The 23,512-nt window shown below is 42.8% G+C and overlaps 1 protein-coding gene across 1 annotated transcript in view; it reads left to right on the top strand.

The window, feature by feature from the left end:
- Positions 1 to 921: 921 nt before the first annotated feature.
- LOC115459682 (platelet-derived growth factor receptor beta-like) overlaps positions 922 to 23,512 on the top strand; it is a gene marked incomplete at both ends in the record, with an annotated part of 45,976 nt that continues 23,385 nt past the window's right edge. The window contains 8 exon segments of the mRNA XM_030189490.1: positions 922 to 1,045; positions 5,214 to 5,434; positions 8,254 to 8,348; positions 12,653 to 12,785; positions 17,903 to 18,007; positions 19,791 to 19,901; positions 21,384 to 21,537; positions 22,121 to 22,284. Of these exon segments, the coding sequence (XP_030045350.1) occupies positions 922 to 1,045; positions 5,214 to 5,434; positions 8,254 to 8,348; positions 12,653 to 12,785; positions 17,903 to 18,007; positions 19,791 to 19,901; positions 21,384 to 21,537; positions 22,121 to 22,284 (1,107 nt within the window).

The raw sequence follows: 23,512 nt of genomic DNA, 5'->3' as shown, positions 1-23,512 counted from the left end.
ACAGTACATAACAGAAGTGCTACTCAGAGAGCAAGTAAAGTCAATTACTTAAATCTGGAACTCTTTTCTTATGTGTTATTGTGAGTGAAATGCCATAACTACCATTGTTAGTAAGAACTGAATGCTTTCACTTGCTGTTGAGTTGTGCAGCTTCATTATTGATGCTGGGAGCCTAAAAAAGGGAGTGGAAGAAGACTACAAATTTGAACAATATACAGTCAAACCTTTTGCCTTAGTACTTGCTTATTGTATTGCAAAGGATTATAAATTGCAAAGGGGTACAGTTTAATTATCAATTCATTCTGTGAGGAAAGCTTGTGTAGGGACCATTCTTTCACTTTTCAAACCACCCTCCATAACTGGCAAATCCCGTAATACTAAGTCCCAAAACGTTGCTATTAATGGGCAGCTGGAATTCACTTAGAGCAGGGTTTGACCACCAAGCTATCTGGTGTAGAGGAATTGGTAAAGGAAAATAATCTCACTTGAGGTTTTCTAATGAATTTGAAAAGGTTTATTGGTTTTGAGTGAAGGACATAGAATTGTTGAACACTGCATGAATGTCATGGTGGTAAAGAATTAAGAGGTAGGTATTTAAAAAAAAGCATTGTTGCAAAGCACTTTCACAAAACAATAATTATTTGTAGTACATTCAATGAATATCTTTCATTTGAACATTGGTAGTCATGGGAAGTTGTGATATCTCCCTCCGTTGCTTATTACAGTCCTAAAGGTGTACATACAACTTTCATAGTGATATAAATTAATTACATGTACAGCACTCATCAGATATAAATTTCTTATTCACAGCAGATGCATGTTTATCATTTTTATACTCTGAGATAAAGTACATAAACTAACTAACTTTGCTGATTACGATCATTGTGGTTCTGTTTTTCTGGGTCTTCCTCCTCTGGACAGTACCAGCCCAGGTGTTGCTGCTCAGAGATGTCCACCAAGAAAGTGGTGGACATGTCGTGACTTGTATCAGTGAAGGGATGCCTATGCCAGGAATCTCCTGGTATGCCTGCAGTGACCTCAAAAGGTGAACTAACATTGAATTATTCATCCTTTTTTTTTTTCTTCTCTGAACCTGCTTAAGTGACCATGTTCTGCTTTTAGTTATGATAATTGTAGTCTCTCTTTTTTGTACACTACATTAGTCAACATGGAAATGTGGATTGCAAGAACACTAAAATAAATAAAAGGTTGTACCCATGGTCTTCTGTAACGTTGGTACTTTTAGAGGCATTCCCATGGGCATTTTTAGGTCAGAAGAACACAGTATCCCCTTAATTCACTAAGGGGGTGTTTTGCTAAAGCTTAACTCGAACTATCTGCAGCAAGGCCCGTAGGAATAAAATGGGCCCTACTGCAGATAATTCAAGCTAAGCTTTAGTAAAGACCCCCTAAACTTGCCCACCCAATTTCATGATTAGTGCACAAAATTTCATGCACTGGTTACAGAATAATGCCAACTACATGCCTAATTTAATTGTTACATTAGGTGTGAATTGGCTTTTACGTACTAACAGGGCACAACATTTATGCTTATTGGCGTTAATTGGCACAGATTTGCAGATTTGGTTCATATTGAAAACGATTTAACCAGCCAATAGCTGCTGCTGGCCAGTTAAATCGCTTCTTCGGACTATCTGCTCATATTCAGCGTCACTTAAACAGTTATCGCAGCTGAAAATGAGCACCTAAGTTAAGCCAGCTATTGTGGGGGTATTCTGAGGGTGGAGTTGGCACTAATTGGCACCAATTTGAATTTACTCGCACATCTTGCTCAGCACTATTCTATAAAGACATGTGCGTAAATCTCTTATCATACAACTGAATAGGGGCGTGGCAATGGGAGGAGCATGGCGGATCAGGAACCACATAGCACCCTTACAAAACAGTGCTCAGTGAGTTTGCTGCCACTTACACACACAAGGGTACACTTACCCACGAGAGTGCCTGTATTTACACATGTGTGGCAGGGAGTTGTGTGGATGTCTCTGCTGGAATTGCAAAGGATGTCTAGTCTCTCTCACACACACACACACACACACACACACACACACAAGGAGTGGCACCAACTGCACATACTGTAGTAGGACATTTTATCTAATCCTACCCTAGCTGAGATAATATTTAATTACCTCTCTGACCTCATGTGCAGTTTTGTTTAAATTAGTCCCCTTATTTTCTAACTCCTCTTACTCTCTTACATATCTGTATGTTCCATCTTTGCTTCTTCTCTGTCAATTAAAATGTTTTAATACGTATTGTGTTGCCATTGTAATATAACATACTATCAGGCATAATTGAAAGCCGATTTTGGCCGTTCTCAACTGCTTTCCATCGCGGGGACGACCAAAGTTCACAGGGGCATGTCGGAAGCGTAGCGAAGGCGGGACTGGGGCGTGCCTAACACGTGGGCGTCCTCGACCGATAATGGAAAAAAGAAGGGCATCCCTGACGAGCACTTGGGCGACTTTACTTGGTCCATTTTTTTTATATATTTATTTATTTATAGCATTTATATCCCACATTTTCCCACCCTCCCACACTTTACAACCAAGCTTCAAAAAGGTGCCTGAACTGACCAGATGACCACCAGAGGGAATCGGGGATGACCTCCCCTTACTCCCCCAGTGGTCACCAATCCCCTCCCACCTTAAAAAAACTTTAAAAATATTTTTTGCCAGCCTCTGTGCCAGCCTCAAATGTCATACCCAGCTCCATCACAGCAGTATGCAGGTCCCTGGAGCAGTTTTAGTGGGTACTGCAGTGCACTTCAGGCAGGCGGACCCAGGCCCATCCCCCCCCCCCCCCCCCCCCCACCTGTTACATTTGTGGTGGTAAATGTGAGCCTTTCAAAACCCACCAGAAACCCACTGTACCCACATCTAGGTGCCCCCTTCACCCCTTAGGGCTATGGTAGTGTTGTACAGTTGTGGGGAATGTTTTTTTTGGGGGGGGGGGTTGGGAGGCTCAGCACACAAGGTTAAGGGAGTTATGCACCTGGGAGCAATTTCTGAAGTCCACTGCAGTGCCCCCTAGGGTGCCCGGTTAGTGTCCTGGCATGTCAGGGAGACCAGTGCACTACGAATGCTGGCTCCTCCCACCACCAAATGGCTTGGATTTGGTCGTTTCTGAGATGGGCTTCCTCGGTTTCCATTATTGCCAAAAATCGGGGACGACCGTCTCTAAGAACGACCATCTCTAAGGTCGACCTAAATTTCACAATTTGGGCATCCCGACCGTATTATCGAAACGAAAGATGGGTGCCCATCTTGTTTCGATAATACGGGTTTCCCCGCCCCTTCGCTAGGACGTCCTGCAAGGACGTCCTCAGGAAAACTTGGGCGCTTCTTTCAATTATGCCGCTCCACGCCATACTTTGTATTGTTATTTGAATATTTTTAGTGCTGTAATTGTCTATTGCTTATGTTTGACTTATTCTTGCTGTACACTGCCTTGAGTGAATTCCTTCAAAAAGGTGATAAATAAATCCTAATAAATAAATATTTGCACCCAAGTGACATGTAAATGAGGGCACCCAGTTATAGAATCACCCTTTTGAACTTACATTAGATGCACCAAAAGACTGGTTCTGACATTGAAACCCCCTAATGAACTTGGAAACAGTGAATTCTATAAGGGTATTGTCCATTAATACAGTTGTGTGAGAGAATTTTAAATGATAAGAGACCGATATTCAGAAGAATATGGCCACTAAAATGACACTTTGATGGCTATCCAGTGCTGAATATCACTGGTTAATGGCTTAAAGATAGGATATTCGTTATATCTCGTGATATAACTGGTAATTCACCAATTTTAAAAGTCAAACTGGCCAAGTTTGCAGCCACAATAGATGTAATAACTTTGGCTAATTTGACTTCAACTGGCCAGCGCTGAATATCAGTTTAGCCGGTTAAAGTTAAGTCGAATGTTCAATGCCAGTCACCGGAAATAGCCCGACATTGAATATCCGGGTTCAACGTGGACCGCAGTTGACAACCCAGCTGTCTCCTATGGTCTGAAAATAGGACGGTAAGTGTAATACCCAAAGTGAACAGGTTGCTGATAGGCTGAGGCCCTTCACTAACGTAGTGTACATGTAGAGGGTAATTTTATAGCAGGTCACTTAGGAGTCTTTTTACTAAGCTGTGGTAAAAATAGGCCTTAATATGCCCTTACTCGGGTCCTTCCCACTCACTAAGGCCTTTTTTATCACAGTTGTAAAAACTGATTTTCTATTTTATCCACTAATAGCCAAGTACTAATATTACAAACTACAAAATAAATGAGGAAAAAGCATCAAAGAATATAACCATATAAATGGAAAAAAAAAAAGATTCTTTGTATACATTTCTAAGCAATGAAATTATATGGGTTAATAATAAACAGGGAGGAAAAAGCCTCAAGAAACTCCCAGCCAGCAGTTGAAATGGCAGGGCTTCTTCATCATTGGGAAAAAAACCTCCACAATAAAATTTAATTGCAAATAGTCTACAGTAAACAGCAAAAACTCTTTAAAAAAAAACAGTTTTAAATACTTAGCTGTGGAGTCTCTTTCTTCCAGCTATGCCGAAAAATCAGACCATGACCACGGTCTGGTTTTTTTGGCATAGCTAGAAGAAAGAGACTCCACAGCTAAGTATTTAAAACTGTTTTTTTTTAAAGAGTTTTTGCTATTGAAAGTAGACTATTTACAATTAAACTTTATTGAGGAGGCTTTTTTTGCCAATGATGAAGAAGCCCTGCTCTTTTTTCAACTGCTGGCTTGGAGTTTCTTGAGGCTTCTCCCGCCCTGTTTATTATTAACCAATATAATTTCATTGCTTAGAAACGTATACAAGTACTAATGTTGTTATTAGCACTTGGCCATTTTTATTCATCGCTTGCCGGTTAAGTTGGCACTGGCCAAAGATAGGCTTGCTATTTATGTGGCCAAATGTGGCTGCCAAACTTAGCCAGTGATACACCAAACATTGGTGGATAGCTGGTTATATCGCACAATATAACCAGCTATCTGCTAGGTGCTAACTAGCGATATTTAATGGATAACTGGCTAAGTGCCATTTAACCAGCCAGGTGTAGTTCCTGGCCGATGAAATGGTGTTGAATATCAGTGGGGTATGAAATTAACCTCAATGTGTAATGTTTTATATTTCTTTTTTGTCTTTGTTATGCATTGATTTTCAAACTTGAAGGTGCAATAATCATGGATGGGAATCCTGGAAGGCACTGGAAAACAATTCCCAGGGAATGAACTTGGAGATCAATTCTACTTCCATGCAGCCACAAGGCCGGAAAATCTACCTGATGAAGAGCGTGCTGTCGTTTCAGAATATGGAAGAAACGCTGGCTCTGCGTTGCTCTACCAGGAACATCTTGGGTACAGACAATCAGGAGGTCACCTTGGTACCACAGTGTGAGTGTTGTCAGATCACATCCACAGCAGTCTAAATTTGTCCACAAGTTTAGCTTCCAAATACCCGGTTCTCTTTCTTCTCCGGTTCCTGCCCATATTGCCCTTCTGTCCTTTCACTGACAAAAAGTTTGCCTGGGATAAGCTCTCTGTTGGGTATTGCACTACTGTGATAGAAACCCAAAGTGCGAGATTTTATAGAAGTGTCATTGGGCACCTTTCCAGCATTGGTTGACTGTTTTTTTTCTCATTTCAGTCAAGGGACCATCGAAATTTACTTCAAAAACTAATAGTTAGCCTGAGATGATACTTTTACACAGCCAATAAGAGGGTAATTTTATAAAGTACATGTTAACAGTTACCCACAATTATCAACATAACTCAGAATAATGACATATATGTAAATTTCATCTAAGCGCTATTCTATAGATACACATATATCTTATATAGCACATTTATTTTTACAGGTAGGTGTACAGTGTGGGTGGGACATGGACAGAACTCACGCCACTGTAACTTATAGAATACTATGTTATACATGTATTACGGGAACATAAGTGCGCACATGTATATCAGCTCTATGGCTGGCATTAACCGCCGGATTCTATTAACGGCTCACAAATTTCTGTGCACAAAATTGTACATGATCCTGGGATGCATGCATAACTAAATTGGCTAATGAGCCGTTTTGCGTCAATAATTGGATGCTAACAATCACTGGTGTTAATTGGCAACAATTAGGATTTGCGTGCGCATCTTGCTACGCTCCATTCTGTAAAGATCCACTTGCAGATCTCTTAACGCACCACTCAAAAGGGGGCATGGCAATGGGAGGGGCATGGTCGTGTCAGGGGCGATCACTAAAGATGCAAGCAGTATTACAGAATACCGGGGATCCGCGCCTAACAATGCAGGGATTTGTACCAGGTTGCAATTGGTGTAAATCCTTACACCCAAAGTTTGATGCAAAAATCAACTCTAAGTGTTATTGTGTAAATGGCGTGCAACTCAGAGTGCCATGTATAGAACAGCGCTCTGTGTGAATTTTTTTCGTCACCCGAATTTGGACACCATTTACGGAAGCTAGTCCTAAATTCTTGTTCCTAACTTTAGGCGTGTATGTACCCAGTTATTCTAGTAAGCTATAAAGGAAAGTAGGTGCCAAATAGAAGAGGCTCCAAATAGACATATTCTTGGGGCCCGATATTCAGACAGTGGGAGCTAACCCGTCTAACTCCCGTGGTTGGCGCTGAGCCTGGATATTCAATGCCGGGCCATTTTCAGTGACAGGCGCTGAATACCTGACTTATTTTTGGCCGGTTCAAACTTAACCAGCCAAGCTGATATTCAGCTCTGGCCGGTGAAGTTTGAACCAGCCAAAGATATTCCAGGTTTTCACAAATATGGCCACTAAACTCACGCTGCAAATCAGCAGATATCTGGTTAAAACGTGAATTTTCAGTGGGTCGCGGCCAGCCATGTCCTGCTGAAAATTTGCGGATAGCTGGCTACGTGGCATTTCCGGCCAGATGCTGATCCTGCCTAGTTAGATGCTTTTGAATATTGGGGGGCTGGTTCCTAAAAATTGGTGCCCCTTTATAGAATTACCCTCCACATGTTGATTTTCAACATTAACTACTTAAGTTTAGGAAGTCAACCTTTGCCTTAGAAATAATGGCTCCTACCCAGTTAAAATCCTGTGGTCAGCTCTGCCATTGATATTCAGGGGCACTTAACCAGATAGTGTCACTGAATATTGGCACAGATTGTCACAGTATATCTGGTTAGTGCCAGGGTGGTCTGTGGACAAAGACAGGGTGGAGCTGGAACTTGTACAATTAGTCATGATTTTTAGTTCACAAACTTGGGAAGTCCCTGGATAAAGTTAGGACAGCAAAACACCTATCCTAACTTTATCTGGGGGATTATTGATAGCTTATATCTCACCAAATCCCATTCAAGAAGGTTTAAGGTAGGTTGCAATATAAGATAGCCAGTAATTTCTGGGAATATAAAATACACATTAAACAAAATCAGAAACTGGACTTACAGGCCTTTAACTAACAGATATGAACTTCCTAAATAAAGAAGGGGCCAGTGTTAAGCACTGGACGGTTAAGTTTAACCTGGCCAAAGATATACCTGCTATTTGGCTGCCAAACTTAGCTTGCGATGCACTGAATATCGGTGGATAGCCAGTTATATCGCGTGATATAACCGGCTAACTGCTAAGCGCTATCCGGCAATATTCAGTGAGAGCTAACCAGTTTTTTCCTGCTGAATATCGCTGGATTTAACCAGTACAGGAAGCCTTGACTTTGGGGGGTAGGAGGGATCATTCATTTTGGGGGCACTTGTATAGGATGGGCCTCAGGATTAGATTTCTGCTTGGGTGCTATGAGTGTTCTCTTTAAGATGCGGCCCAGGAGGGCAATAGTCCTAAATCTAGCCAGTCAAGTCTATATTTAGGAATATTGTCAGCCAAAAATCTAACCAGTTAGATTCAACTGAACATTTGCCTAAAGAAAAGTGACTAAGATGTATTAATTATCATACCCACCCAGCGGAAATTTCTTCTGGTATGTTCTGGTAGTTTACTGTATGTACTGTCTCCCATCCGTTATTGAGCTTAAGGTTTGCTGATAAGCTTTAAAATTAAGGCTGTAGAAAGTAAGTCATTACCATTGTACCTTATAATGTCGGTGGCCGCCATATTTCTCCGTTCATTACAAGAGTGACATAGGATACATTTTAAGACAGTGCACAATATGTTATTGCAGCTGCATTCACTGCTACATTTCATGTCTTGGTCCTACTTTTAGATTTGCCTTTCAAGTTCATCATTATCTCGGTTTTTCTCGCCTTGGTGGTTCTGGCAGTGATTTTTCTGGTGATCCTCATCGTTCTGTGGCAAAAGGTATAGTTTTGGAAATGTTTTTTGTTAGGATGGTTGTGCATGGTAGTCAAGATCAATGGTTGTTCAAAGTTGCAAGCTTTTGAGGCTACTAAGATCTCTTTCACAGGCAATAACAGAAAAGGTAACCCTCCATAGCAACAGAGCCTTGAGTACTGTGGTAATTAGAAATATTCGGTTATAATCCCTTTATGATCATTCATTTCAATTTCAAGGTGCAAGAGTCTGGAATACTTTGCCCCATGAGCTCAGACAAATTCCATTCTACCTAATGATTACCTATGATTCTGTCGTTAATTATACATCTCTCAAATGTTTAAGTAGTTTGCTGATTGCTATCCGCTACGAATTATATTTGGAATGTGGGGTACAATAGAATAGAGGATAGATAGATAGATATGGGGCAATTCTATATCTGGGCTCACAGATTTTGTTATAGAATACTACCTAAAGTGAGCATCGACAGGCATAAATGAATGCACTTAAATGCAGCAGTTATATGTGTAACTTACAGTATTCTGTGAACTGCCCATGTAACTATTAGACATGCCTGTGGCCCACCCATGCTCCTCCCCTGTAAACTTCCCTTTGCATTTACACACTAAGCAAGTGGCAGTATATTCTATAAATGTGGGCACATTTAGGTGTGTGTGTGTGTGTATACACATAGATAGATACAGATATATGTGTGTAGATAGATAAGGCAGGGTTTACATATAAACTGGACAAGCTACAGCTTAGGTCCTCACACTTCACTATGGAAAACTATTAAATCTAAAATGTATTTCCTACTTAATTGGTGGGGGCCTTTTACATGTTAAGCTTAGGGGCCACAGTACACACATATATAGAGCCAATTCCTGATCACATTTAGGATTCTAAGCAACGTTCCTTGTAAATGGTCCGTAGACATTGTAGTGGACCAGGGGGTGAAACATTCATTGTGTAAGCCTAACCAGACCTCTCTGGGACTAAGTAATCATCTCATTGTTCATAGAGACCTAGAATACATTCAGGAAAACCACTTTCTGTATTCTAACTGGTGGGTTAAGACATTGGCATAAGTCCGTGCAACTTTTTCATTTGAGAATCCAAGTGAGTCTGCTCAAGGCAGCATTAACCTTTTGGTGGACACCAGGCAAACAAGTGTATTAGCCCTCTTTCCCCATTGTAATATAAAATACTTTTTAAAATTCCCCAAAATGAGGCCCACATAGTTCTGAATAGAGAAGACAACCAGCAGAGCAGGAAGCAGCCAATTAGAAGCACCGCTCACCGACTCCTCCTAATTGGAGTATGGTGCACAGGGGGGCAGAGGGAATAAACAAATCTCTGACTGTACTCTCCCCTTCCCCCCCCCCCCCCCCCCCCCATAGACCTTTCCCCATTTCTTTCTAACAGCAGCAAACCTACCAAAATATCTGCCCCTAGAGGCACTGAATTATACATAAGTACATAAGTACATAAGTAGTGCCATACTGGGAAAGACCAAAGGTCCATCTAGCCCAGCATCCTGTCACCGACAGTGGCCAATCCAGGTCAAGGGCACCTGGCACGCTCCCCAAACGTAAAAACATTCCAGACAAGTTGTACCTAAAAATGAGGAATTTTTCCAGTCCATTTAATAGCGGTCTATGGACTTGTCCTTTAGGAATCTATCCTTTAGGAATCTATCTAACCCCGAGAGGTCTCCTCTGAGATGTTTGGGCCCTAGGCACAGGACTAGTTTGCTTTGCCTTAATCCTTCTCTGGATCTGCTGCTCTTATTTACAAGATAAGCATTTACAAAGTCCAGTCCACAAGAATCTTCACAGTAAATGCTTCTCATATTCCTGTTTTGAGTTAATAATAGAAGCATCAACACATTACTTTAGAAGTCCCCAATTGTTGGGAAAGAGCTATCGTATCTTCAGGTGCAAATCCACAGGAACAGGGTGTCAGGAGTAACTGTAGTGCTGGCCTCTTTTCCAGGATTTTATGTATTTGCATATGTACATAAGTACATAAGTAATGCCATACTGGGAAAAGACCAAGTGTCCATCAAGCCCAGCATCCTGTCCACGACAGGGGCCAATCCAGGCCAAGGGCACCTGGCAAGCTTCACAACGTACAAACATTCTATACATGTTATTTCCGGAATTGTGGATTTTTCCCAAGTCCATTTAGTAGCGGTTTATGGACTTGTCCTTTAGGAAACCGTCCAACCCCTTTTTAAACTCTGCTAAGCTAACCGCCTTCACAACTTTCTCCGGCAACAAATTCCAGAGTTTAATTATACGTTGGGTGAAGAAACATTTTCTCCGATTTGTTTTAAATTTACTACACTGTAGTTTCATCGCATGCCCCCTACTCCTAGTATTTTTGGAAAGCGTGAACAGACGCTTCACATCCACCTGTTCCACTCCACTCATTATTTTATATACCTCTATCATGTCTCCCCTCAGCCGTCTCTTCTCCAAGCTGAATTGCCCTAACCTCCTTAATCTTTCTTCATAGGGAAGTCATCCCATCCCCGCTATCATTTTAGTCGCCCTTCGCTGCACCTTTTCCAATACTACTATATCTTTCTTGAGATGCGGCGACCAGAATTGAACACAATACTCAAGGTGCGGTCGCACCATGGAGCGATACAACAGCATTATAACATCCTCACACCTGTTTTCCATACCAACATTCTATTCGCTTTCCTAGCTGCAGCAGCACACTGAGCAGAAGGTTTCAGCGTATTATCGACGACGACACCCAGATCCCTTTCTTGGTCCGTAACTCCTAACGTGGAACCTTGCATGACGTAGCTATAATTCGGGTTCTTTTTTCCCACATGCATCACCTTGCACTTGCTCACTTGGAGGACACAATTCATTCTGTCCCTTCATTGTCTGAATTTTGAGACAGAAGTGTCTTGGTATAAGTTTTGTATCACTATATATATTTTAAAAAAGACATGGAATGGTATCAACTTACTGCTGCCTAAAGAAGCCATTGGATGATGGCAAATGTTGACTTTGAAGCTGCTAGTCTGACGTCTCTTTCAAAACGGATGGTTGAAAACAGTGTTATCTATATGGGAAATAAAGAGGGGCAGAATCGAAAGGGGTGCCCAAGTTTTCCTGAGGACGTCCTCGCAGGATGTCCCGGCAAAGGAGCGGGGAAACCCATATTATCGAAACAAGATGGGCGTCCATCTTCCATTTTGATAATAAGGTCGGGGACACCCAAATCTTGACATTTAGGTTGTCCCTAGAGATGGTCGTCCTTAGACTTGGTCATTTCTGATTTTCGGCGATAATGGAAACTAAGGACGCCCATCTCAGAAATGACCAAATGCAAGCCCTTTGGTCATGGGAGGAGCCAGCATTCATAGTGCACTGGTCCCCCTGACATGCTAGGACACCAACCGGGCTCCCTAGGGGGCACTGCAGTGGACTTCAGAAAAAGCTCCCAGGTACGTAGCTCCCTTACCTTGTGTGCTGAGCCCCTCAAAACCCACTACCTACAACTGTACACTACTAACATTACCATAGCCCTTACGGGTGAAGGGGGACACCTAGATGTGGGTACAGTGGGTTTCTGGTGGGTTTTGGAGAGCTCACATTTATCACCACAAGTGTAACAGGTGGGGAGGGATGGGCCTGGGTCCGCCTGCCTGAAGTACACTGCACCCACTAAAACTGCTCCAGGGACCTGCATACTGCTACTATGTACCTGAGTATGACATTTGAGGCTGGCACAAAATATTTTTAAAGTTCTTTTTTGAGAGTGGGAGGAGGTTAGTGACCACTGGGGGAGTAAGGGGCAGTCATCCCAGATTCCCTCCGGTGGTCATCTGGTCAGTTCGGGCACCTTTTTGTGCCTTGGTCGTAAGAAAAACTGGACCAGATAAAGTCGTCCAAATGCTCGTCAGGGATGCCCTTTTTTTCCATTATGGGTCGAGGACGCCCATGTGTTAGGCACGCCCATGTCCCGCCTTCACTACACCTCCGACATGCCCCCGTGAACTTTGGTCATCTCCATGACGGAAAGCAGTGGGGATGCCCAAAATCGGCTTTCGATTATGCCGATTTGAGCGACCCTGTGAGAAGGACGCCCATCTTACGATTTGTGTCGAAAGATGGGCATCCTTCTCTTTCGAAAATAAGCCTGAAAGCATTTTTGCATGTCCTGGGGGGATTGTGTTTACAGTTTTTATATTTTATAGGACACCATTACTTATTGGATTAAGAAAAAAAAATGCCTGACATCCTAGAATATTCTTAATCTCTGATGTAGAGATTGGCTGACAGGATCTATTTCTTTGTGCACTGCAGAAGCCACGTTATGAAATTCGCTGGAAAGTGATTGAGTCGGTGAGCTCTGATGGCCATGAGTATATTTACGTGGATCCCATGCAGCTACCCTATGATTCCAGTTGGGAGCTTTCTAGAGAAAAACTTCTTCTAGGTAAAAGGGACCAAGAAAGAGAGTTACATTTTCTAGAAAAGTCAACTGCACTCAGATGGTGAAGCAGCAAGACCAATTACACTTCTGTTCATCTTGCTTACACCATTTCTTTAAAACTTCCAAAAAATAATGTTTGTAAACTACAAAAATTGAATCACCTTACATAATATACAAATACCATACACTTTGGACATATGAAAGCAACAGGTGCTGAAAATTCATGATCTCTCCTCCTCACCCTCCCCAGTCCCCCTCCCCTTGGGCCCTCTTTTACCTAGGGGCCCTTTTACAGCGCAGCGGTAAGCCCAATGTGGGTTTACTGCTCGCTCTTCCAGGACTACCACCAGCCCAATGTGGCCACCGGCGGTAGTCCCACCCCAAACGTGTGCCATTTCCGGGGTAAAAAGAAACCCCCCAGAAATGGCTTGCGCAGCAGGTAACCCAGTGGTAATCATGCATCGCTGCACGCTGCCCAGCTACCGCTGGGTTTCCTTGGGAACCCTTATCACCACCTCAATGGGTGGTGGTGAGGGATCCCCGCCACATGATCATGCGGTAAGAGTTCTCTTGCTGCATGGCCATGAGTGTCTGTGGGCTTTTTACCCACTGCATTAAAAAGGGCCCTGGCACACGGGAGAAATTATCCTTCTGCTAGCACAGGGCCCTTTTTCCTGCAGCTCGGTAAAAGGACCCCCCCCCCCCCCCCCCCCCTATCATTTAGTATCAGGGTCTCCAGGACAAGGACAGTTCTCAGTCACTCCTGCCCTACTAGAAATTAAGATATAGACAAGCTACAAAATAAATAAAAAATAGTGATATTGCTTTACAATCATTGCCAGCTCTAAAGATAAATGCAGTGAACTTGGCCCATGATTCTCACTCCCATCTCCTGCACTCTTTCTGTTCAGGGTATCCACAGTGTGATCCACTGTATGTAATGTCTCTCATGCCTATCGATTGTGGATACCCTGAAAATCCAACTTTCTTGATGGAGTCTCAAAGACTGAGAGGCCCTTTTACTAAAGGGTGGTAGGGTACCGCCGCATTGGCACGGGGCAAATCAGGCCATCTGCAGGAGCCTGACAATAGTTCCAGCCTCTGCCACGTGCCAACTCCGGTGCTAGAAAATGCATTTTTATTTCTTACAGTGGGAGCCCTTACCATCTCCTAAATGGGTGGCAGTAACAGCTCCCCTGGGCAAAGGCTGCACAGCAAGTGGTTCACTTACCACAGAACCATTTCCCCTTTTTAAAAATAAAAGCCTTTCACCCAATGTGGTAAAAGGGGGCCTCGGCATGTGGCCAAATCCATGCTCCGACGCTACCCCAGGCCCCCTTTTACTACACTTTAGAGAATACGCTTAGACATTTATACATGTAAATTCTAATTAATTCCAGTTAGTGTCAATAATTGCTTGTTAAGTTCAATTATCAGTGCTGATTGGCTCGTTAAGCTAATTAAGTTGCACACCCAAATCCAAAATATGACCAGATTTGCACACGCAACTCAAGTCGCACTGCATAAAATCCGGGAGTATACGTCCTTAACCAGCCAGGTTAACTGCATAAAAAGGACCACATAAAAGTCAGTCCTGTCTTCATGCAGTAACCCATAGCCGGTTAAATGTTGAATATCTCAGTGAACCGGCTATGCTTTAGCTGGCTCCAGAAACCCGAAAATTCAATGCCACTGCCCAGACATGGCCCGGCATTGAATTTCCAGGTTTAACACAGCCGCTGGCTGATCACCGCTGGCTGTATATCAGGCTCTCTGTGATTATGTGCAACACACAACATTAAAGCATAAAAATTTCCTGGTAAATATTTTGGAAGGAAGAAGTAGCTTAGTAGCCAAAGAAATAGGTTTTGAGCCAAGGAAGCCAGGGTCTAAATTACACTATTTTCACTAACACCCTATAACCTTGGGCAAGTCACTTCACCTTCCATTGCCTCAGGTACAGACACATTCACTTTGAAAGGGCGGCTTCAGCATTGTGCACAGCAGCCACTAGTGTGGCTTTGTAAACAGGGAGTTAGATTGTGTTATTATTGGAAAGGGAAATAACACATATACCTGAGTATGTAATTTGCCATGAACCTGGATTTGGGAAAGGTGAGTGCTGAATCTAAAATCAGAGTTTACAAGCAGCAAAAGGCCATGAAAAATTGCTGTTCCTCCTATATGGGGAAGAGGGGCAGTGCCAGGGGCCAGCTTAGGATGTGTGGGTGAACTATGTGTGGGGATTTCATTGTTTACCTTGCATGTCATAAGTACATAAGTATTGCCATACTGGGAAAGACCAAAGGTCCATCGAGCCCAGCATCCTATTTCCAACAGTGGCCAATCCAGGTCACAAATACCCGGCAAGATCCCAAAAATGTACAAAACATTTTATACTGCTTATCCCAGAAATAGTGGATTTTCCCCAAGTCCATTTAATAACAGTCTATGGCCTTTTTTTTTAGGAAGCCGTCCAAACCTTTTTAAAACTCCGCTAAGCTAACCGCCTTTACCACATTCTCTGTCTATGTCGCGAATAGCACAGTACAATCATTTGAGTGATACAAAGTCTTCAATAATAGCTCAATGTAGGATAACATATAATGGTAGTTTATAAAGTTTTGTTGCACACAACTTTAATGGGATTTGTCTGCTGCTTTTCAAGTTCAACTTCTAGTTCAGTTGTAAAGGGCCCCTGAGGCCTGCTTCTGTGCCGAAACACAGCTGTGTCAAGTCTTTTACTACTTCATATCAATGACATCTTATGACCGAGTCTCGCATAACTCTGTAATGATGACACCATCCCCCTGATTCTATAAAGGTGTCAGGTTCTCAGGTTCAGAGCCCGCGGGGCCGGGCTCTGGAGCAAACGTGAGCCCTTGGGCTGCTGACGAGGAGCGACAGCAGCAGGCAAAACCCACCAACCAACACTGGGTAAGCACACCGGCAGGGACTGCAGGCACTGCCCAGCGAACCGGAACACATGGACTGGAATCCCCCGGACTGGAGGACACAGGACTGGAACACACACCGGACCGGAACACACTGGACTGGAGCACACCAGACTGGAACACCCTGGACTGGTCCCCCGGACTGGCGGACACAGGACCGGAACACGGGCCTGGAGCACACTGGACTGGTCCAACAGCTTCACCTGTACTTAGCTACTAAGCCCCCCAAGAGTTGAGCTCCTGGGTTCGAGTAGCCGACAGGACTTACTGGATACCGGATGACATAGGGACCAGGACTGGAAACAGAAGTGCTCCTAACCCTAAACTAGCAGGAGTGTTCCTAACAGTAAACTGACAAAGGACTTCCTAAGCCCTATACTAAAACAGGAGCTCCTAATCCCTGCTCAAGAAAGGGACTTCCTAAGCCCTAAACTAACAGAGCAGGGTACTAAATACAAGCTAAACAGGTGCTACTAAGCACCAAGCTACAAGCAGAGCTTTACACTAATAAGCTAAACACAAAACTAAACCAGCTACCTAAGCACTGCTCTAGCAAGCTAGATACAACTAACAAGGTGCTTCCTAAGCACTACTCTGGCAAGCAACCAGAAGAGCTCCTAGCACTAAAAGGGAAGACAGGGGAGCCACAAGGAGGGAAGCTAACACATAAGCCAAAAGTGCTTCTAAAGCACCAAACACCAACAGCAAAGACTGCAATGCTCCTAATAGCACAAACACCAGAAGTACTTCTAACAGCAAACTCTGCAGTGTTCCTAACAACACCAAACCCTGAAGTACTTCTATCAACAACAGAGCTTCCAAAGCCCTACATACAGCAATGCTACCAAAACCAAGAGGGAACAGAAGGGAACCAAAAGGGAAAAGCAGGAAAGCTAAACACACAGTCACCAGTGCACACTGCACTAACACTAACCTGGCCCTTAGCAAAAGCAAGCAGGGAAACTAGACACAACGTCAGAAGTGCACACTGCACCACCCTACCTACAGCAAACACCACTGTTGCAAAGGCCCTGAAGGAAAGAACCCACTTCCTTATCAAGGCCCTCCCTGATGATGTCACACTCCCTAGACCTAGGCAAAAGCACACTGACCCAGAGAGGCCCAACCCACACCAATGCAAAACCGTGAAACACTGAAGCCAGTACACCCAAAGAGAGTTAGAGCAACTCAGACAACATACCCACAGGTGCAGTGTAGTGAAACAATTAGAGCCATGCTGCTGGAAGCTGCCAGCACAGAGACACAGAGCCAGCTCAGAAAGGACAGAGAAAAGAAACAGAAGCCAGCTAAGAAGCTGACCCCCAGGAAAGAGGTAAGTTTGAGAGGGGTTCAGACCCCAATCATAACAAAAGGTCATCAAAATTTATGTGTGCAAATTTAGGTGCGGCCCCAATTTGCACACACAATTTAATAGAATAACAAGCCAATTAGTGCCAATGATTGGCTTTTTAACATGCAGTTATTGGCATTAATTTGATTTAATTGGGACTAACATGCAGTCCATAAAGGGGGGCATGGAAATGGGAGGGTCATGGATGTTTCAGGGTAATACAGGTTCAGAACCCTTATTTTATCATCCTCACTTTAATATTCCTGTATCTCTTGTTTGTCCTGTTTGTCTGTCCTAATTAGATTGTAAACTCTGTCACGCAGGGAATTTCTCTTCATGTTCAAGTGTACAGCACTGCGTACGTCTAGTTGCGCTATAGAAATGATAAGTAATAGTAGTAGTAGTTTTGAGTTACACATGGGCAGCACCTAAATTTACACATGGTCTCTCTACTTAAGCATTTATTCTATAAACTGCACTGAACCTTAGGCATGGCTTATGGAATACCGCTTAAGAAGATATTTTTCAGTGTTGATTTTTTTAGGCATCATATATAGAATCTAGGTGCATATGACTGTTTTTACTACTTTTTGTGATAAATTGATGTGATCCTTACATCTTGGACTCTGTTTTAGACCTCACTTTCCTTTTGCTGCAGTTTATAATATTTTGTGAAATATAACATTCAGTGGAGCTAGAATAGCATGTTGTGGCTTTGCAGCATTTTTCATTAATGTCTAGTACAGTTTTTGAAAGAGAAAAAATATAAAAGTATGTTCAAATGCCGTATATTATTATTTTTTTCATTAACTCAGGTCGAACCCTTGGCTCTGGAGCCTTCGGTAGAGTTGTTGAAGCTACAGCCCACGGTTTAAGTCATTCCCAGTCAACTATGAAAGTGGCTGTTAAAATGTTAAAATGTAAGTTTCCAAGCTCTTCTCTGTTTTATTTTTCCCCTTTTAAATTGCTTTTCGCTTTAACATATTGCTAGTTAGTGGTTAGCAGATAGCCGGTTATATCAGGTGATATAATCAGTTATCTGCCGATTTTTGGCGCATGGCCACTTAATTTAGTGTATCAAACAAGAAAAGAGCGGGTTTATATGAATGGGAACCCTGTTCAAAAACAGTGATAAGGAAAAGTGGAAAGGACCTCAGATAAGTGACATACAGCAATAATGCTGAACAAGTTGTGCTCTACATGAGCGTCACTGCAAATCAATCACTGGTCACTTTCTCACCATCCTCCTATGTGCTCAAATTTTGTAACAAACAAATCAAGTATTAAATATCAAATATTAAATATCAAAAGCTACATTGCCCATAATGTTAAACATCACTTAGCTGCAAAGCAGTCGCCATCAGGCTTCCCTGCCCAACGGACCCGTTTCACCACCACAGGGCTTCTTCATGGGCAAACCACTTAATTTTAGTGGCCATATTTGGCTGAGTGCAAGGCTATCCTCTCTTTGGCCAGTTTGACTTTGACTGGCCAGTGCTGAATATCAGCTTGGCCAGTCAAAATCTAACTAGCCAAAATTAAACCAGATATTCTATGCTGGTCACTGGAAACAGCCCAGCATTGAATATCCTAACTTGTTAGTCTGACTCACACACACAAGGAGTGACACGGGTTGCGCATACTTCAGCAGGACATGTTTATCCACTCCTACCCTAGCTGAGATAATATTTAACCATCTCTCTGACCTCATGTGCAACTTTCTTTAAATCAATCACCTTACTTTCTAACTCCTCTTACTCTCTTACCTATCTGTATGTTCCATCTTTGCTTATACCCTTCACTGTCAATTAAAATGTTCTATTGCATATTGTTTGACATTGTAAGTAGTATACTATATGCCATACTTTGTATTGTTATTTGAATATTTTTACTGCTCATGTTTGATTAAATAAGAATTTTAAAAAAACGTGGTAAATAAAGCATAATAAATAAATAAATAAATAAATCCTGTTTTAGTGCTGACCACAGGAGTTAGCCAGGCTAACTCCTGCAGTCTGAATATCGGCCTCATTGTAAATAGGAGCCTCATATCTGTGACCTGCAGGGGTCAGACTTGGCTCAATATTTTTTCCTCTTCCACAGCAGCTTGTACTAAATATCTTCAAAGATACGCTTCATTGTTTGTTCTTATCAAGCATGTAAATAGACCTTCTGGCCGATATTCAAAACGATTTAATAGGCCAGAAACAGATGCCAACTGGTTAAATCACTTGTTCATGGCTATCTGTGCATTTTCAGCAGTACTTAACTGAATTCAAAAGCGACTAACTCGTGGGCATTCCAGAGGCAGAGGCAGATTAAGTGCCAATATTCAGCCGCTCTCCGCATAAGAAACCCCCTTAAACCGGGCTTCACAAATAGCAGTCCTATCTTTAAGCAGTTGGGCTTATGCGGTCAGGGGCGGAATATTGACTTAACTGGCTATGTGTTAGCTGGCTCAAAAAAAAAAAAAGGATATTCAATGCCGAAGCCAAAACAGGGCCCACCATTAAATATCCGGAATAATGCTGGCATCGGGCAACAAAACGCTCACCGCTGGAGGCCGAGTATCAGGAGGATTATTGATAAGCTCTCCTGTGTTAATACTAATCAGAGCTTCTCAGGAACCATATTGGTTGCTCATCATCTTCCAACTGCAAGTATTATGGGATTTACTTTTCCATGTTTTCGATATTTTTCTAGCTACCGCAAGGACCAGTGAGAAACAAGCCTTGATGTCTGAGCTGAAAATCATGAGCCATTTGGGCCCTCACCTAAATATTGTGAACTTGCTAGCAGCATGCACCAAAGGAGGTAGAGTATGATCTCACCAACCAGTGCTACAGGAGGGCAGCTGCAGTACCTTCTTACATTGCTTCACCACTCCTGCATTGTCACTATTGTTCTGTATCCTGTTCCAGTGGCGTAGCTACAGGTGGGCCGGGGTGGGCTGGGGCCCACTCATTTAGGGCTCAGGCCCACCCAACAGTAGCATACATTTAGCGGTAGCTGGTGAGGATCCCAAGCTCGGCCAGCTGAAGACTTCCCCCTGATGGTAACGAAAACGCTACTGGCACCTGTGGATGCTCAGTTTTCAATGCATGCCTGCTGCAGACTGCCAAGGTGGAAAGAAGCGTTTTCCCGCCCGCTGAGATTTTTTTTGGGTGGTGGTTGGGAGGGAGGGAGAACACTTGGTGCCCACCCACTACTTACCTAGGCCCACCCAAATCTGTTGTCTGGCTACACCCCTACCTGTTCCGGTCCATCATGCTGAACCACAACCTTGTGTCCTCATGCCAAAGACTGTGGCATCAATGGTGTAGAACAGTTTGCAGATAAAGGCTTCTGTGTCTATTTAGAATTTTATATACCAGTAAAACAGTACAAATGTCTGTTCTCCATGAGATATTAAATATGTCTAAAATCTGATTCAATCAAAACTATTTCTTAATACTTTAAGAATTAAAATACTTTATTTTGTGACCAAAGGGTGCAGGTGTTTTCAGATGTGTCACATCCTATCCAGCTGTGGAGGAAGACTTTTCTTGTTTTGAAGCCTCAAGTTTTGGCTCTAGGGACCAGGGGCATAGCCAGACCTCAAAGTTTGGGGGTCCGGAGCACAAAGTTGGGGGGGCATAGTTCCTGCTGCAACCCCACGCACCTTGGCTGCCAGGGGTCCCCAACCCCCTCCAGCACTGTTCTCTGCGCATTGCCTGCCCTGCTTCCTCTCATGTCACGTGCAGGCAATGCGCAGAGAACAGAGCTGAAGAAAGGCTTCAGTTGGTGAGGCTTGGGGACCCCCACCAGCCAAACCAATAGTCCAGGATCCAATTTGGGGGGCCCAGGCCCCCAAGGCCCCCTGTAGCTACACCACTGCTAGGGACTACCTGTTTTTAAGGTTCACCTATAAATGTTTATCATAGTTTCAATATAGCATATACTCTTTCCTGAATCCTGCACACTTTGAAAAATTTCTTTTGGAAAGAAAGAAATGAATGTTCACTTTTTTCTTCTGATTTATGGGGATAGTGGGGATTGAGGATTGGAGTTTTGAAATGGTAATGGGCTGGATGAAATTGGTTTGTTTATAGACCCATGTTATTCTTTAATGATTGCATTGATGGTTTTTATTTGTGTCCTTCCCTTTGTGTAATGTTGGCTTTATGGATTGTACTGTTTTCCTTTTGTTTCTGGATGGTAATTTCCATTTCTTCTTTTATTCTCTTTTTAGACTACATGTTTTTTTTTTTTTTTAATCTTATTAAAAAATAAACTATTTCTTTTTTTTCCACAAAGGCCCTACCTACATTATAACTGAATACTGTCGATATGGAGACCTTGTAGATTATTTGCACAGGAACAAACACACCTTCCTACAATATTTCAGTGACAAGGGGAGGAAAGATAATGAAATATACAGCAATTCCTCCAGTGAGAAGAGAATGCAAAGGTACTGACTTTCATCATGTTTTTACTCATGTATTTTGATCATCTATGGAATCATGCCATCCTCATTTGAGGTCTGGGAATGTGGTTCTCACCTGATGTTATTTAAAAACTGCTTTTCATGCTAGAGGAAGAATATGGACTAGTAAGGACCAGTATTACACATGCAGGGGCCCAGGGCAGAAACTAGTGAAGGGGCTCCAAAGCCTACCTACAGGCTACATCTTATCTCCTTCAGTTTGAGTAATCAAGGAGTCCCCTGTGGCATGTGGGCCCAGGGCAATTGCCCTGCTTACTTCCCTCTAATGCGGGCCCTGTCTAGCACTGATCTTTTAATGTGACAAGAGGAAAACTAAGTGTCAGGTTAGTTTAGACCTTTACTTCCTTCTGTTAATTTATTAACTGGCATACCTGAGTATGGTTAATCCAGTCTGCAAACTCAAGCATCCCAGGAATACTTTAAAATAGATATCACTAGAGCCATGTATTTAATTCCAGGAGAGTTTAAAAGGCTAAGCTTCCGTCTTACTGTATCCATAATCCTGTGATTGGCATTTATGTTCAATAATTCTTTCTCTCCTTTGCAGTCACACCTCTTTGTCAGTGGAGAGCGATGGGGGCTACATGGACATGACCAAAGATGAAGTGGACTATGTCCCCATGTTAGATATGAAGGGAGAAGTCAAGTATGCTGACATTGAGCCCTCCAATTATGGAACACCCTATGAACTGGAGAGCTACTCCCCTTCAGGTAAGGGGATACAGGAGATGGCTTTCATTAAATTCTGTTCAACACCCAACCATGCTTTGTGACATCTTAATTGGCCTCCATCTAGTTGTAGTGGAAGAATCACTGCACAGCGTTGCTACCCCAAACTTCATCCTGAGAGATAAGATCCCCTAGTTAAGTGAACAAAATATCATATTACACTGCCTCTTTTCATCTGAATTAAGCTTGATTAAATCACCCACTTAAACACAGCTAACAGGTCTAGAATCAGAAGCCCTTCTTACAGAGACCTCCTGACTCACAACAGTTTCCAAACTGTAAAGGTAGAGATGGGCAGTCTGATGTCCATGTGCCCAGTGTCCGACCTTAGTTTCTGATCTTCTGTTAATTCATTGTATTGATTTCCTATATTTTAAACTGTTCATTGTTGTTCTGTTAAAATTTAATAAAGACATTTGAACACAACAGGAGAACTTAATCCAGGCCATCTACATGTGGAATCCAACATTATTAATTAGGGGTCCTTTAGAAAAGCACACTAGCACTTTTAGCACACATATCTTCCTATGGGTGTCTCTAGTGTTTAGCACACGCTAATCATTAGCATGGGCTAAAAACACGAGCGTGCCTTTGTAAAAGACCCCCTTAGACTTACGAAGTTACTTACGAAATAACCTGTAGAACTTGGTAAGTCTAAATGCTTTGAAAATGAGCCCCATAGTTTCCTCACCTGGCTCAAGTAAGCTTGAGTGAAAAAGTGAGTTTTCCAGGCAGATTTCTATAAAGGTTGAGAAGTGAAGGAGCCAAAGCAAAGAAAGGTGCTCTTCCAAGTTGGATCAAGTAAGAAAAGTGATTGTATGGCCAAGCGATGTTCGTACGCTGAACAAAGAGCTCTTTACACTCTGGACTGTAAGCTTGCTCTTGCCTACTACCTTAAATGGACTGAGCTGATCAGAAGGTCTATGCAGTTGTTGCCTCATTTGATCCCAATAGGTCTGGTGCAGCAGTCGCATTAAGAATGTGAGCAATAGCACCCTGACATAGTAGTCCTGACAAAATAGCCCTTGACAAAATGGCCCCTCCCACAAAATAACCCTTGACAAAATAGCCCCCTTAACAAATAGCCCCCTAGAAAAATGCAGTGCCATATACTGGACAGCCTGATCAGGCTCTTTTGTCAGGGGGCTAATTTGTCAAGGGCTATATTGTGGGCTGGCCATTTTCACCGTGGCTGTTATGTCAGGGGCTA

The sequence above is a fragment of the Microcaecilia unicolor genome, unplaced genomic scaffold (assembly GCF_901765095.1).
Source record: "Microcaecilia unicolor unplaced genomic scaffold, aMicUni1.1, whole genome shotgun sequence".
Taxonomy (NCBI): Eukaryota; Metazoa; Chordata; class Amphibia; order Gymnophiona; family Siphonopidae; genus Microcaecilia; species Microcaecilia unicolor.
The sequence above is the reverse complement of the archived record's forward strand: the minus strand, read 5'-3'. Positions and strand labels throughout refer to the sequence as shown.